A 16934-nucleotide genomic window follows, 5' to 3' on the forward strand; every position below is an offset into this window, starting at 1 on the left:
TTTTGAAAGGTTTCCTTAATGCCATTAAAAACAAAACAAATCTATTTAAGTGACTAGAGTTCTGATCTTCTCAAATTGTTTTACTATTAGAATTTTTACACTTTACATGGGCTTGCCTACTTTTTATGGTTTTTAAAAAACTAACATTCTCTACTCATAAACTTGTAGACATGAATGTAGTCTACCAATCCCACCCCAAAAAAGTACTGTTCTTTCCCAATATAAGCTCTAATAATCACAGCTGAATGTTGGGAGAATCCCTAATGCTTCGATTCTGGATAATCAGCATTAATATGTAATCCCCCCTTTATTATTTCCAGTTATTAAAACCTAAATGACATTTTAAAGGGAAAACTGTCAATTAAAAAGTTCTAACTACTGGGGAATACCTTGGCAGTCCAGTGATTAGGACTCTGAGCTTCCACTGCACCAGGTGCAGATGTGAGCCCTGGTCAGGGAACTAAGATTCCTGCATGCCACACAGCGTGTCCAAATAGATAAATTTAAAAAAAATTCTAACTACAAAATAGATGTAACATTTAGATTTTCTGAACTATCTCAGAAAGTAATTATAAAAGTTAAGAAAGCTCAAATGTGGCTTCAAACCTTTCCTCTACCCCAACTGAGTTCTCTGCAGTATTCTATAAATATTCTCTACACATCTGGAGGTAATACCATTGCCTGGGCCTACTCTTAAAGATGTCCACTTCTTCTGCAGCAAGGAGATAATCTGGGACTAAGCAGCTCTTTAAGAAGGAAGGTACTTTCATAACTCACTTAAGTAGCGGAGTGATTACTTTATTTAGTACTTACAACTTGGTTAGGACTGATAACTGTCCTATTCAATTCTGTCTTTTCATTTTCCCTCAGAAAACAAATAAAGGGTAAATGAAACCTTGTTTCATAGTCACAGATTATTTCCTGACTTTAAATTCTCAGGCCAGTACTCAAAGACAGGCTAGTATAATAGCCATGGTGATACTATAAAACCAGAATTATTTGGAATTCATCAACAGTACAACTGTTTACAAAGAGAATCATTTGAAAACTAAATGTATTCTTAAGCTTTTAACATTCTGCTGGAATATCCACTGAAGCATAATTCTAACACCAGCCAAGGCACTCACAATCACTTAATTTTAACTTGTCTAGTTTTAAAATGCCCACTTTATTTTATAATTTACTAATATCCTATACATCTAAGGAAGAGAGTGAGTGTCCACAAAACAGATCTGAAATAAAACACCAACTCAGAAGAAATGCAATCCAGCTTTACACAGGTCCAGGCACCCCGAGACAAGTGATCACAACACAGAAAACCGGGCAGCACCACTCCATTTCACAGAAGCAAGAAGGGAAGCAGCAACAAACTTCAAAAGGCAGTACACTCATCTGTCCCTTAAATGTGAATACGCAAGTGTTACAAAGCCAGAGTAAATGGTTTATAAAATGTACTTTTATTTTATGTTACTCTGCTGTTACATAGGGCATAACATTTTCACAAGGCTTTTTTGGGACTACAGTCAATGATTAGCAACATACAATAGTGGTCCAACTCTCTAAATAACAATCACTAGACAAACTGGACACCCTCTCACATGTGCACAAATCTGCATGGAAAAGTACTAATGTTTTAGACTGGACTGTGTGCTTTTTTTCCCCCTTTCTAGTGTATTAAGAAATGACATGCACTTTAATTTGCCAAAAGCAATGGTTGTATTCTGGCAGCAACATGCTACTTCTATTACATAGTAAAGTGAATACCAGAACTACAAAGGCAGGAGGTGTAAGTGAGTTTTTATTGGGAAGGGAAGTTGTCAACTTAAACAGCAGCAAATGAAGAGTGAAGAAGGAAACTCCCTGTTGTCACAGATACACAAGACCTCCATCACATATGATACAGGAGGCATTTAAATCTGTGATCCCCCAGCCCTAAAATGTAGAATGCTTTTCCATTCAATCTAATACTTCTGGATTCCTACTAAAAAGGAATACATTAAGAGGATGGAAAAGTTGCTTACTGAAAGGAAATCTCTGAAGAAGAGTAAGGGAGGGAATGTAGAAATTAAGAAGTTATGTAGAACACTCTTTAAATTGTAATTAGCTACATTTTCATATCTTCACAGTAATACAAAACACAGTCACTTGCAGAACTGGTTCAGATTACTTAAATACCAGATACATTTTTAGTCTTCTACATAAGTGTTTGGAAGTTACTTATGTTTGTATGAAATGAAGCTATTAATACTTTTCTACAGCAGTAACTGCACACCAGGAAGGCTAAGACAAACACAAATCAAGGAATGGAGTTTTCCCAAAGCTGCAGTGTGAAAAGACTATAAACAGTTGATTCCATACACATGAATGGGTTTCTTTGCTATAGGAAATCCAAATGGAGTAAGGAATGGAGATGAGTAAAAAGGTTTCAAGGGGAAGAAAGGTGACACCCTGTATGCACTCAGTTTTCTGCCCCTTCTGCCGCATCACATTCTTCTCCTGCACTGTCTGATGTCCATAACTGGAAAGGAAAAAAAAAAAAAAAAATCACATTAAGTTACTATTTCTAGATGACAATTATTTCAAGTCCAATTATAAAAATGTATTTGTGAGAGCAGTAAATTATTCAAATAGAGACTATGACTAAGATTGGAAGTTATATTTCTCAAAACCCCAAATATCATTAACTCTTCCCAAAGTGTATTCTAGGAGACCTTTCACTGTATATTTGCAAAGTGATATACTGCGAACATTTTTAAAGCTTACTGTAATATCAGTCAAAAAGAAGGTAACTAACATCCTTAGAATTTAATGCTCTTTCAATTCCTGACAACTCAATGCTACTCTTAAAAAGCATTACTGAAATATAATTTATGAGAGTAATAAGGCCAAAAAATTTTTCTAGCAGAAGAAAAAGCATCAAAACTGTGGCAAGGGGAGGGGCCACAGGAGAACTACATTTATATTAAAAGGTGAATTCCTTCTTCCACATTTTGTCTAAGATGTTGACATACCAAATTTTCTTGAACCTACAGAAGTTAAGCAAAACTCAACCTGTACTTTTTTCTCCATCAGTTTTTCCTTGATGCCCTTTCTATACAAGAGGTAAGGTGAAAAACTAAAGAAAAAAAAACAAATTAAAACAAACTCCATATTAACATAATTTATCAACATCTTCATACCAGTGTAACAATAATGTTAATATTATGAGTCCCTAAAATCTTGGTGTATTTTCTCAGGAAGGTCTTGATAAAATGCCTATTCAACTGCCTACAAAATCTGCCTACGAAAGAGTTGTCCTATACAAAATACTAATGTGTATTTAACATTTCTGTGTAATTTTTATACATCTGTTTTCTAAGACTAGGTGTAGTTCTATTATAGCTTCCCCCAAAGACAGAGAGCCTGAATAGATATTGACACTTTTGTCCCTAAACAGGAAATGCAAATGAGAAGAAGGGGACGCTCACTGTGAGGTTGTCTCTCAGCAGCTGCATGATGAGGGTGCTGTCTTTGTACGAGTCTTCATTCAGTGTGTCGAGTTCTGCAATAGCCTCATCAAAAGCCTGACAAATATCAATATCCATGATGAACAATACTCAACATCAACACAAACTGATACTCTACGATCACAGACCATTTTTATGTAATATATGAACAGCCACCTTACTTTCTGTTATCCATTAAAAACAAAACTCAAATCACTTTCTCGGATTCTCAACGTAAGAATTTTTGATGACTTGAAATTTATAAAGATATATGTACTTAGTTACACAAGCATTTCTCAGTTCTTTCATAGGACAGAGAGCACAGTAGCTATGCCCAATATATTTCTTACAAATAACAACTAGTATTTATTTGCCAAAATCCCTCTGAATGCATCCATTTTAAAACACTTTGAGGAGTACACAGATTCTAGTAATCACACCTGGTAGGCATTACTTTCCGACCCTCTACGTTTCTTTCATACTTTTTTGGTTATTCTGACCAATATGCTCTTTAGACAGATCTTACTGCATACAACCAAAGCTGGGAGAGTATAGTAGTGGTAGGTCTCATGATGGTAAGAAAAAGGAGGAGATAACCAAATAAATGTAGGAGAAATCATACCTGGCTATCCAAGTAAAACGCCTAGAAATTAACACGCTTGCTATCTCGAATAACTTAAGGAAGGTATTTCTGGATGCACATCTTACCGTTTTAGCCAGTGTGCAGGCCAGTTCCGGGTTATTGAGGATCTCATAGTAGAACACAGAAAAGTTAAGAGCCAGCCCCAGCCGGATGGGGTGTGTGGGTTGCATCTCTTTCTTGCTTATATCAAAAGCCTCTTGGTAAGCTCCTTGGGAATTATCTATCGTTTCTATGAAGGGAAAAAAACAAAATAAAAAAGCATGGTACTGAAAATATCCCATCTAGTATACAGTCACACCATTTACACATGCTACTAGGTTGGTAGAACCAGTCTTCGCTCTGCAGCATTCTTTTGAAACCACGGTCGGTAGTAAATCCAAAACATTATCTTGTACCAGGTTATTAAAAAACACTAGTTTATAAGGCTGCTTGCCTATACTCAGCTTAGTTTAAAACAACATCAACACAACAACAACAAAAGAGCCTCTATTTTTGTGACTTATCTGTAAAAACAATACTGATCCTTGGTTTCAAGATATATTAATGTGAAAAGCAATATAAAAGTGCCAGTATATAATCACAATCTGATCTGAATTTGATGACTGGCTTAATAAAAATGTCACCTTCCTGAAAAAAAAGTTCAGGAAATACTACCAACATTAATAAGATGATGTCATATCTTGAAAAGGTTAGCTTTTCTGAATGAGGCCGCCATGCCCATTACAAGCTCTAAAAAGCCTGACCTAACAGAAATTAAGTTATCCCTTTAGAGCCCGAATATGTGCTTTATTTTCTCCTCTGAAATGGCACATTTACTGATCTAAACATAGCTAGCAGAGCCCTCACACTGAACTAAGGAGCTTGCTCTCTGACACATAAGGAGGTGCGTGCAATGAGAGCACTGAGGTGTCTCAGTTTCCAGACTGTAAATACAGACTATTTACAAGTCCCAGACTGCTGGAGTGTTCTACGTTTAGGACCAGAGAATCCCAATAAACCAGCAAGGGTTAGATCAGTTAACGCTGGGGCTATGGCCCAGTCTTCAAAGATATCCCTTGATGAGCTGACATTTATAAATGCTCAGTCTGTGCAAACACCTGTCACATCCCAGTTTGCTTATCTTTGAAATTATACATTGGTGAACACAACAGTTTAAGTGTACAGACTCTGTTACAGCAAAGTACAAAAGTTTTCTCTTCCTATCTTCAACTACACTGATACAGGGGATAGTAAAACTCACATTTACTTAGTAACTCTTTGTAGAAAAGAGAAGAGGCTGTAACTACCATTTTCAGGGGCATGCCCTTTTCGGATGGGGTAAAATTAGGAATAAACTAATTGAAAAAAAAATGAGTTATGTGATACTTGTACCTAAAACTTCCTTGATAAATTTAGCAGCAGGCACATACATAACATACTATAGTATACTCAACTACCAATACTCCAGAGACTGAGTTCACTACTAATAAATTCACTTCGCCTTTTTTAACAGTCAAGTTAGGAAATTTGGTTCCTCTTTTCCCCATATCTCTGCTTTCTGTGATAAATTATATACCAGCACTAATACTCTCATCTCATTTCTCCTCTGTATCTGGTTATGTGTAATTAGTCAATGTTATGAGCCCTCAAAACAGGTAGTAGAGTTAATAAATTAATGTGTCAAGCAAAAGAAGTAAAACGTCCTGGTTTTATAGTATGTATGTAATTTTTAGTTATCTTAAGATACAAGATGCTGAAGACCACATGACATAACAGAATCACCCAAAGCATATGTAAAGAACTCTGGGGCTAAAAATATGGTGAATGAATTTCTAAAGCCTGAAAGATTGTTTGTTTTTAATAATATCTTATCAGATTATAATCAGAGTTTATGAATTTTTCATAAAGAGCACATAATGTAAATTCATGACTGTATTTTCATTTTTGAGAACACAAGATAACATTACAAACTTATTCTCCCTTCCTTTTATATTTTAGCTTTACCCATAAACCGAATACACTTACGTTTCCGATCATCTCCACAAGCAACTTCAGCAAGGTACCGGAAGTAATCTCCCTTCATTTTCAGATAGAAGACCTTACTCTCTGGATTAGTTGCATTGGCTATTAAATACTTATCCAACAATTCCTGAAAGAAATAAGTTACAACATTAGGCACTAGTGAAAACAACTGCCACAGTAATTCACACCATACCACCCAGGACTGGAAGCATGGCTAGAAAGCAGGGGTCAGGTGGTTGTCATTAGTTGAATGCTTTGGGATCACAAGAAGTCATAATGGTAAAGCTAGATTATATCAAACACTAATTAGAAAGAGCCTGTCTGTCTACTCATCCATTCATTTAAGCAAGCATTTCCTGATACTTGGGCTTCCCTTGTGGCTCAGCTGGTAAAGAATCCGCCTGTAATGAGAGAGACCTGGGTTCGATCCCTGGGTTGGGAAGATCCCCTGGAGAAGGGAAAGGCTACCCACTCCAGTATTCTGGCCTGGAGAATTACAGTCCATGGGACTGCAAAGAGCTGGACACGACTGAGCGACTTTCACTTTCACGATACTTGTTGGGTGCTAGGCACTCTACTTGACCAGAGGGGAAATAAAGTCCCTACCCTCAAGAGTCCACAGTCTAATAAAAAAAAAGAAGTGAGTACACCATTAACAGTGCAGCTCTTTAAGAGGCCATGGAAGCACAGAGGGAACGTCTCGCTCTATTGCAGATGGTCACTGTTAAGACAGGCTTCCCTGGAGACAGAGTGTGTGACTTGTCAAGAAGTTACAGAGGGAATGCAGCAGTTAGAAAACAAGGATGTGCAATCATTTTCGAGAGAGGAAATAAAATGTCTAAGACATCGAGTATGAAGACGACTACAGTCCCAGAAAAAGTAAGTTGTTATGGCCTAGAGCAGGGCTACTCAGTGTACTCTGCAGACTAGAGGCTCATCCAAAAAGCGGAGGAGTACAGGGGTCGAGAGGAAGAGCTCTAGAAACGTTTCGAGCAATAAAAGAGTCATGTCCCTCATGTGAAACTATTTTTTTAAGTTGGGTTAATATTTAAGTATGTCTTTTTTTCCCTCATTTTGTATCAAGAAATGTCCGCTTGATCCAATGAGCCAGCGCCTCTCAAACTGAGGTATTTGTACAAGGTGCCCCTAGGAGTATTAAAAAGTCACAAAAAACAAACATGATAGATACCTTCTTGGACTATCAATTTTACTTGATGTTAAGTAATTTAAAAATCTTTCTGTAATACAAAATATTACAGAGAATAAAATTATTTTAGAAATTTTAAAAGAGTAACACACTCATGGGAGTAAAATCAACAAATAGACACTGAAGAAATAAAAAATGGCTTAGAAAATACACCTTTAACTCAAGAACTTTCTTGTTTATCTGAATAAAAAGCACCTAAACAAAATGCAGTGATTATATGCATGTTACCTTGAAGGAAATAAAAACATTTTAAACCTTTAATGAAAAATATGTTTAGGTTAAAAAAATAAATTTTAAAAGGGTCTGAAGCTCAAGGGAAGTTAAATTTAGGATTACAGTTAAATTACCTAATGAAGCCCCAGAACCATATACATTATAAAAGTGGCAACTATCAAAAGTGTGGTTTACATCTGGAAAGCTGCTGGGCCAAGGCCGAAGCAACAGAGGGGCCACACCCAAACACTAAAGTCAACTGAAACTAAATGTTGCTTCTTAACTGAAGGCTCATGTTATGAGTTTTTTGTTGCTGGACATCACTAATACAATTTTAATAGTACTGAAACAAACTTGAGGAAAAACTCTTTCCCAGAACTGTACAAAATCTTACTACTGGAACTTATCCCTAGAATGCCATTTTTACATATCATGGATGACTTTTAACTTTAAAACTACATCTATGGAACACTGGAATTTAGGGGGTTTTTTTTGACAGGGGTGCAATGGTAAGACAGCCACAAAAAAGTTCTCTAAGTTTCTAAATCTCAAACTGACTCAGTCATCCCTAATTTGAAAAAAAAAGTAAACCAAAAGTAGATTCTGAGAAGCAGTATCAAACAACGCCAACACAGTATTTCTACTGTGGGAACCAACACTGCTGCTTGCATCTGAACTAAGGAACTACAATGTAAAATGAAGCGCCTCTCACTTTTCTTTTTCTCCAAGTGAGATTCCACAGAGGATCTCCAAAACAGTGCCAGCTCTGGAAAAAACAGTACTTACAATCAGAAAAAGAAAAAAAGAAAGCTACTAGGAACATTTAAGACCTAGATCCCTGTGACTAAGTATGGCAGAAATGTGGGAGCAGGAGCTCAGAAAAGCCTGACTGAATGAGGACGTGGGGAGATGAGACAGAAACGTGATTCTAGCTCTCATCACCCCTCCATCACTTGAGCCAATGTGGGAATGCTCATGAGGACTGTCTTACTGACACACTGGCTTTCCAAGGATTCAGAAAGCTGCTAAACAGCTACTGCATTAGTGGTTACACAGCCACTTATTAAGCGAACTGTACACTCTTCCCTTCTAAAATGATTAACTTTGATCACTAGTTTGCATATAGCCATTACGTACGATTTACAGTGTTGGCTTTTATTAAGTGACTTGTGCATTACTTCCATCCTGGAGTTCAGCCAGGTCATGGTTCTTTGTCAGATGCCACTAGCTCTCTGTGAAGGAAACAACAGGTACAGAATAACTCTGTCTTTCCATGTGCTGTCAGCAGTAGCCATGCAGTTTTTAGCCCAATTAAAAGACACTGGATTCTGCTTCATGTCTTACCAAAATGATCATGGCTGTATCAGGTATTATGCATACCAGTTAGTCATGATTAATACCACATAGAATAAAGGCTAAAAATACTTATGGTATATAGCACAGGTATACATTTTTTTGTAAAAAAAAAAAAAAAATTAAATTATAAAAAGACTCAATACAGGTTAGACAGTAAAAACGAAAATGACAAGTGGCTCCCTGGAATGAGAAAATCTGCCTAGATAAGGTCATTGGTAAAAAGTCAGTAGAGAGGAAGTGAATCAATTTTTAACATTAATGTATTTAAAAGTCCCTTCCACTAACTTGTTTCTGTCAATAAAATAGGCGATCCCCTTTGTAACTCTTCAACCAGCAAATTTTATGATCCTGGGAGGCTTGGAGAGCTAAATCGGGGTTCCCTACAGGGCTGAGTGTCACCTGACCAAGAGGCAGAACCAAAAAGTACATGTCTTTTTGAAAGACATGTGACTAAGTCAGTGCACTTACTACCCAAAATTACAGGATGTACTAGAAACAGAACATTCTAGACCAAAGAAACTCAAATACGAGCAAAAGTCAGAGGAAATAATTTAAGCCATTATTATAGAAGTCGTTTCAGGAGACACTGACAGACCTTAGAATAAGCTTAATCTCAGAAAAATAGGATGGAAATAACAATAAAGACGATTAAACTGTCAAGAAATAAGTGATGCAAATTTAGTACAGTAACTAATTCCTCAACCCCATATCTTAGAGAAAAGGTTAGGAATAACGAAACTCCAATACTAATTCTATCTCTAGGAGTGGATTATTTTTACATACCATCACTTCAATTAACTTTCCCAAAGTACTTCATTAGGCTGCAGTGGTTAGTAGTCTGTGGCATTCAACAAATATTTTTATCTTAAATTTACTTATAAGTGATTTGTTTTATAGACAAAACAAAACATATTCCTCACTATATAGTTTATACTTTTATTAAATAAAAACACTACTAATATGTTCAATTTCTAACTTCAGGGTATATATACTAGTCACTATCTATATTTTTATCAGCACATTATCACAAAAGATTATTCATTCAACAAATATTTAAGTGTTCAATATGTTAAACTGTGTTTAACAGTTTAACACAGTATGTTAAACTGTGTCAAGCTGTATCTTAACCACTCCTGTATGTGTTATTTATATACAGAGAACCATTATGATAAATTTTACAAATGAATAAAATCACCAAGGAATCAAGAAACTTACACAAAGCCATATAATTAATTAGATGGCACCAGAATCTGAAAATAAAGCTAGCATTCTAAGCACCACCCTATAAACAATGGAGCATATCTAACAGAGATAAGGCTTTGGCCTTAAGTTATTCAATTAGTAAATTAGCAAACGAAAGAATTAATATAGAGCAACATAACTGTTCAACAAATGGAACATTTATCTAAGCTACTTATCTAAACATTTATCTAAAGCTATTTTTTTAATAACATCCCAACTTCAAGAATTATATACAGTATAAAGAACCACTGACAAGTGTAGGAAGAATTAAGTCTCTAGAAAAAACTCTATTAGGTTTAACTCCAAGAGACCAAAATCAAAGCAAAACTCAATACTCAAGAAGGAAGTCATATTTCATCCAGGAAATTCTATTGGATTTTATAAACAGGCAGAGCGCATGGAGGAAGAGGACATTTCCAAGGCACAGGGCCCATGTCATAGGAAAAGGCACAACTGTACAAATAGGTAGAAAGTCACTTGAAGATGGTAAAATCTTCTTAAAAAGTAGAAAAAATGGCCCAAGATACCAAAAGTACATTTTAAAAAGGAATCAAATTTCACAATATTCATCATAAATTACAAGTGAACCTCAGTGGAATGAATGCTGAACCAAAAATCTGGTTTTCCATCTAGAACAAGTTCCTTAATTTCTTCTACAAAATAACAGAAGTATTTTCTAGTTTTAATAATCTATGCTAATTCTAAGGTACTAAATCAAAGGAGCAACCTGTTAAGTAGAGCAACTTTCAGATAAAAATGTTTCTTTAATATTTTTCATTCACAAAATTCTGTAAATACGATATGTTAAACATTTAGCACATTGCCTACCACACAGTAAGATTCATTATTTGTTAAATGAACATTAACCGTGACATAGCAACATGGTAATGAAATCAATGCAAAGCAAAAAAAAGTCACACATAGTACAGGGCTTAAAATGGCACAGGACTTTTCCTGAATTATTTTTCTAATTCTCTATTTTTATCAAAGTAATAATGTACAATCGTTAATTAACCAGCATTCTAAATTTTTTTTAAAATTCCCTGTTTAACTCCTTCAGCAAATTCATGTGTGTTCGTGAAAAATCATGATTTCATACTAATATATCCAGAATTCCAATTCAACCTCACAGGATTCTTCTTCCTTTACTTGGATCTTCACACAAAGTAAGACTGGGTTTCCATTAAAATAATATGTAATACACGTCATCACCTGAAACTCAAAAGTGAAAAATAAACTCTCTCTCCCTTCCCTGGATCCTGAGACAGCCAGTTATTCCCCTCCCAAGGCAACCACCACCATCATTTTCTTATACATTCTTCCAAATATTTTATACATTTTAAAATCCACATACATTCCCATTCTCATGTTGGTCTACTATGTACATTGTTCTATACCTTGCCTTTTCCATATAATAATTCCTTTGAGATCATTCCCTACCCACATGTTTATAACTGTCTCACTCTATAATATATAATAACACTGAAGAGCACTATGTATGCCTACTATATGGGCATATCATAATTATTTAGTCTACACTGATGAACAATTAAGTTGATTCCCATCTGGTGATATTTCCAACAATGTACCAAATGTACACTTGATCCTTGGAAGAAAGATGTTGAAGTGCCCTTCCTCAGGCAATTATATAATTTACATCCCCACTAGCAATGTGTGACTGTTCCAATTTCTCAGCATCCTTCTGAATCCAGGGTATTATCAAACATTTTTTATCTTTTCCAATCTAATAAGGAAAAAAATCTTACTATAGTTTTATTTACAGTTTTCTTTAAACAGTATGTTTAAATCCTTTGCCATTTTCCCCATGAGTTTTTTCCCTTACTGTTATGTAGAGATATATGTTAACAAAAAGTCTGTTTTTCAGATGTATCTCATATAACTTCATGTATTCCAAGATTCTATCTAGCAATAAATTATATTAAATCAGACATAATATTACCAACATTTCTGACCCATAAGTTAACGACTGTTTGATTCTAACACAAACAAAATGTACAAGCAGAAGACTTAACTGAAATACAAGTCTGAATGTGTGTTTAGGTTCTGCCCACCTGACCAGATGAAATGATAACACATATTAAATGTGAACTGAATACTAGCATATCAGATTAAAAGATACACACACACCCCTCTCATTCACTCCTGTATGAAGTATTTAATAAATTTATAACTCATCACCTTAAATAGACAGGTAGAAACGTCAACTTTCTGGTTGGGCAACACAGTGAGACCAAGCACTTTCCCTTCTAAAAATAATCAAAATGCTAAACAGAAATAGATAAAATAGAAGAAAAAATTATAGCAAAGTTTCAAAGGAAGGAAGGGAGATATTAAAGTGCTAGATAGGAAGATGAAGCAAAGTTAGAGCAAAAAGTAAAAATTTACAATACAATCACAGCAATGTGTAGTGAGTAAGGACCCTAGAAAAACTGTGTCATTGCTGAGAAGTAGCAAGAAAGCTATTTCCTGGACTTCTGGGGGTTATGGGTGTAGTTTCCCATGAAAAACTAAAAACCAAACATGATCTGTGCAGGTGCTATTCAAATTTTTATCTCATATATGATGTGTGACTCTATAAGCTGAAAGTGTGCGTAAAACTGGGCCGTGGCCTACTGTGCCCAGCAGAAACAAATCATGAAAACTACTTCCATAATCCAAGGTACCCATGCAAGTTCCATAGGCAATACCACATTCCAATTTTTTAAAATAACAATACTAATCAAGGAACAGATACACCATGATGAAAGATCAACAAACAGACAGTAAGTACCCCAAAATTTAAATGAAACAGTGTGCATTAAAACATAAATATAAGAAAAATGTTTAAAACCCTTAAAGAATCCTTTAAGGATATATATTTTAGTATTTACAGATTAAATAGATGATGCCCAGGACTGGCTTCAAAATAATGGATGTGTGTCTGTGGGGATATAAAGAAAATTCATAATTGCCAGGGCAGAGTAATGTTACACAGGGAGTTTTTTTTTTTTATTAAAACAACCAAAAATATTGGAGAGGAAAAAAAAATAACAGAAGTCCAAAGATAGGATACAATAATTCAAAACCATAATTCAAAAAGATACATGCAGCACTGCAGCACTATTTACAATAACCAGGACACAGAAGCAACCTAAATGTCCATCAACAGAGGAAAGGATAAAGAAGTGGTACATATGTACAACGGAGTATTACTCAAGCATAAAAAGTAATGAAATTGTGCCACTTGCAGAGACGTAGATAGATCTAGAGACTGTCATACAGAGTGAAGTAAGTCAGAAAGAGGAAAACAAATACCACTTATATATGAAATCTAGAAAAATCATACAGGTCAACTTATTTGCAAAGCAGAAATAGAGACCCAGACATATGAATACCAGGAAGGGAAGGGAGGGAATTGGGGGATTGGGATTAACATATATACACACCTGCTGCTACAGTTAGTCACTTCAGTTGTGTTTGACTCTGTGCGACCCTAGGGACTAGAGCCCACCAGGCTCCTCTCTAGGCAACAATACTGGAATGGGTTGTTATGCCCTCGTCCAGGGGATGTTCCCGACCCAGGGATCGAACCCAAATCTCCTGCACTGCAGGCAGATTCTTTACTGCTGAGTCACCAGGGAAGCCCCATATATACCCTACATATAAAATAGGTAACTAATGAGAACCTACTGTACACCACTGAGAACTCTACTCAGGGCTCTGTGGTGACCTAAGTGGGAAGGGAATCCAAAACAGAGGGGATATATGCATATGTAAAGCTGAATCATTTTGCTATACAGCTGAAACACACACAACATTTTAAAACAACTGTATTTCAATTTTAAAAAAGAAAAGCATCTTGGAGATGGAGAGATTTTAAAAAAAAAAAAAAAAGGACTTCTCTGGTGGTCCACTGGATAAGAATCCACCTGCCAAAGCAGGGGACAGGGGTTTGATCCCTGGTTTTGGAGGATTCCACATACCTCAGGTTAAGTAAGCCCATGTGCCACAACTACTGAACCCTCACCTAGAGCCTGTGCTCCTCAACAAGAGAAGCCCCTGCAATGAGAAGCCCGTGTACTGCAACAAAGAGTAGCCCCCGCTAACCGAAACAAGAGAAAAGCCCAAGCAGCAACAAAGACCCAATGCAACCAAAATAAATTATTTTTTTTAAAGCAGTAAAAGAGAAGGCATGTTTGAAGAAACTCCTCAGAATGCAGAACAAAGAACCAGCAAGATGAAAAAATGTGGATAAGTCAAAAAGATGCAAGACAATATGCAATAGGAATTCCAGGAGAAATTAGTATGAGGAAGAAATGTTACGCAGAGGTAATGGCTGAGATTCTTCCAGTTACTAGTATAAATAATCTTCAAAGTGGAAAAGCACACTAAATCCCCCCAAAAATAAAACAAAAATGAATTCATACGTAGACCAGCATGGGAACATTGAGGAAAGAAAATTCTTAAAAGCAACCAGAGAAATGACACATTACCTATAAGGAAAGAAACTACAGTATGGCTGACAAGTTGATTTTTCATGAGAAAATAATCAAGGATCTTAAAAGTGAGGAGAAAAAAACTGTCAGCTAAAATTTCATAACCAATTAAAATACCATATAAAAGCAAGTGCAAAATGAAGATGTTTCCAGACAAAGACAGAAGTTCCTGCTTAGACCTTTACTGAAGAACCCCTTTAGAGTTAGGAAGAAAGTAATGGAACAAGAGAAGTCACCAAGTGGAGTAATACAGTAACTAAAATATATATTTTAGAGTAACTGGAAAATTCCTGGTCATAATCTATGAAAACAACTCTTCCAAAACTGCAATATAGATCATTACAAGATGCTGAATAACATACACATGTGACACCTCATGTTTGCAGAGAACAGTATTTCAGATTATTTAGAAGGCCCAAATTTCTTTCATATTAAGTATGTGCAGAGGATTGAGTTGGCTATTAAGGACATGTGCTTTCCAATCCTCTTTTAGAAGATTATCTAAATTTTTAAGGATAGTTAATGTGTTCCCCCTTGTTTAATCCAACAAGTGTCTGGCTTTAAGACTATACTTTGTATTATCATAGTTCAATCGGCTACTAGAAGGAAATATTTCACTAAGAAAATTATGGATCTCAAACATTTCAACAGCTCACCATCTATTTTAAGGTAACTGACAAGATGTGGATTCATTTTAGATATTTATTGGCAGGAATTTAGCCAATATTTATACGCTAATGCTCACAAAATCTGCCTTTTATCTAGCTAGGTAAATTACTTCTGTAGCTCCTACCTCATTTTACTGCAATTAATGACAATCCCCACTTTGCAGCCTGTTGTGAAGACTGAATGACTCAATACAAATTACTTAGAACACTGCTTGGTACACAAATCTCCATCACTGCGCACCACCACACAAGTCTCTTTAAGCACCGGGCAGAGGGCTCCTATCTGTATTTATGGACACTGGGATGGGCCACTGGGACTTCACTCATCCTGAAACATTAAATTTGCCTTCCAAACACAATTTCCTATTAATTCTCCTCCCCTACTAAATTTTGCTTTCAGAAAAGCACTCCCTTGCCCTAGTTAGAAACCTGAGTGTTATCCTAGTGCTCCCTTGGCCTCACTCCCCTGATCAGTGATCAGTGAAAAGTTGCTCAGTCGTGTCAGACTCTTAGTGTCAGACTCTTAGTGTCAGACTATACAGTCCATGGAATTCTCCAGGCCACAATACTGGAGTGGGTAGCCTTTCCCTTCTCCAGGGGAATCTTCCCAACCCAGGGATCGAACCCAGGTCTCCCATATTGCAGGCAGATTCCTTACCAGCTGAACCACAGGGAAGCCCAAGAATACTGGAGTGGGTAGTCAATCCCTTCTCCAGCGGATCTTCCCAACCCAGGAATCAAACCAGGGTCTCTTGAACTGCAGGTGGATTCTTTACCAATTGAGCTATCAGGGAAACCCTCATATCACTCCCCTGGCACCCCATATTTAGTCACCCAATCCTATGGATGTAGTATCTTCCAAGTCAAGACTTCAGAAACCTTCTTAAAGAAGCACAGTACACTTTTGGAACACACATCCCCCCTCTCTTAACTATAAACCACTAAAGAAGACTTTTATTTAATCTAGAGTAACACACACACATACATACATACACACACACATATTTGTAATAGTAAATTAATAAAAATGTAAGATGAGTATAATACAACAGTATGTAAATATACTTTAATAAGGATGAGTCAATCAGAATGAACAGTGCTCAGAGGCATGGAAACAGAAGAGGGATACAGACACTGAAGGAAAAGGATACAATATACAGTCATAATCAGGAAGTTGCTTATGTAGAGGGCCAACTATATTGTACTACATCATTTTATGTGACCGACTTGTATCTGCAGATTTTGGTTTCATGGAGGCTCCTGGAATTCAGTCCCATGATACTAAGGGATAACTATTAATTTATAGTCTTAGGTGAGTGAGAATCCCAGTCAATCAATCCACTGACTAATCCATGCCCTACCCAGGAGATGACAGCCATTAAACATGTGAGCAGCCATGCAGTTTCTCATGTCATAATGCCACATTTCCTACGTAACTCCCTCATTATGACTTGATTCCTATGTGAGCCTGCCTCCTGAATGAGTACTTACTGGTCACACCACACGTACTTCAATCTTTGTGCTAGTTATTCCTCACTGTAAATGAATACTATCTGTTTTATACATCAGTTACATGAGCCTGATTACCACTGGATCTATCTATGAAAAATAGCTCCACCCTGA

The 16934-nt window shown here is 36.3% G+C and overlaps 1 protein-coding gene across 2 annotated transcripts in view; it reads right to left on the reverse strand.

The window, feature by feature from the left end:
• Positions 1-1438: 1438 nt before the first annotated feature.
• The window catches only part of YWHAQ (tyrosine 3-monooxygenase/tryptophan 5-monooxygenase activation protein theta), a 31074-nt gene continuing 15578 nt past the window's right edge, over positions 1439-16934 (reverse strand). For both annotated transcript variants that reach the window (XM_027966511.3, XM_027966509.3), the window contains exons 3-6: positions 6133-6256; positions 4194-4357; positions 3468-3563; positions 1439-2518 (exon numbers count right to left, since the gene is read on the reverse strand). In XM_027966511.3, coding sequence (XP_027822312.1) covers positions 2459-2518; positions 3468-3563; positions 4194-4357; positions 6133-6256 — 444 coding nt within the window. In that variant the 3' untranslated portion in view covers positions 1439-2458. The remainder of the gene's footprint in view (positions 2519-3467; positions 3564-4193; positions 4358-6132; positions 6257-16934) is intronic.

This window comes from Ovis aries, chromosome 3 (genome assembly GCF_016772045.2).
Source record: "Ovis aries strain OAR_USU_Benz2616 breed Rambouillet chromosome 3, ARS-UI_Ramb_v3.0, whole genome shotgun sequence".
NCBI classification, from domain to species: domain Eukaryota; kingdom Metazoa; phylum Chordata; class Mammalia; order Artiodactyla; family Bovidae; genus Ovis; species Ovis aries.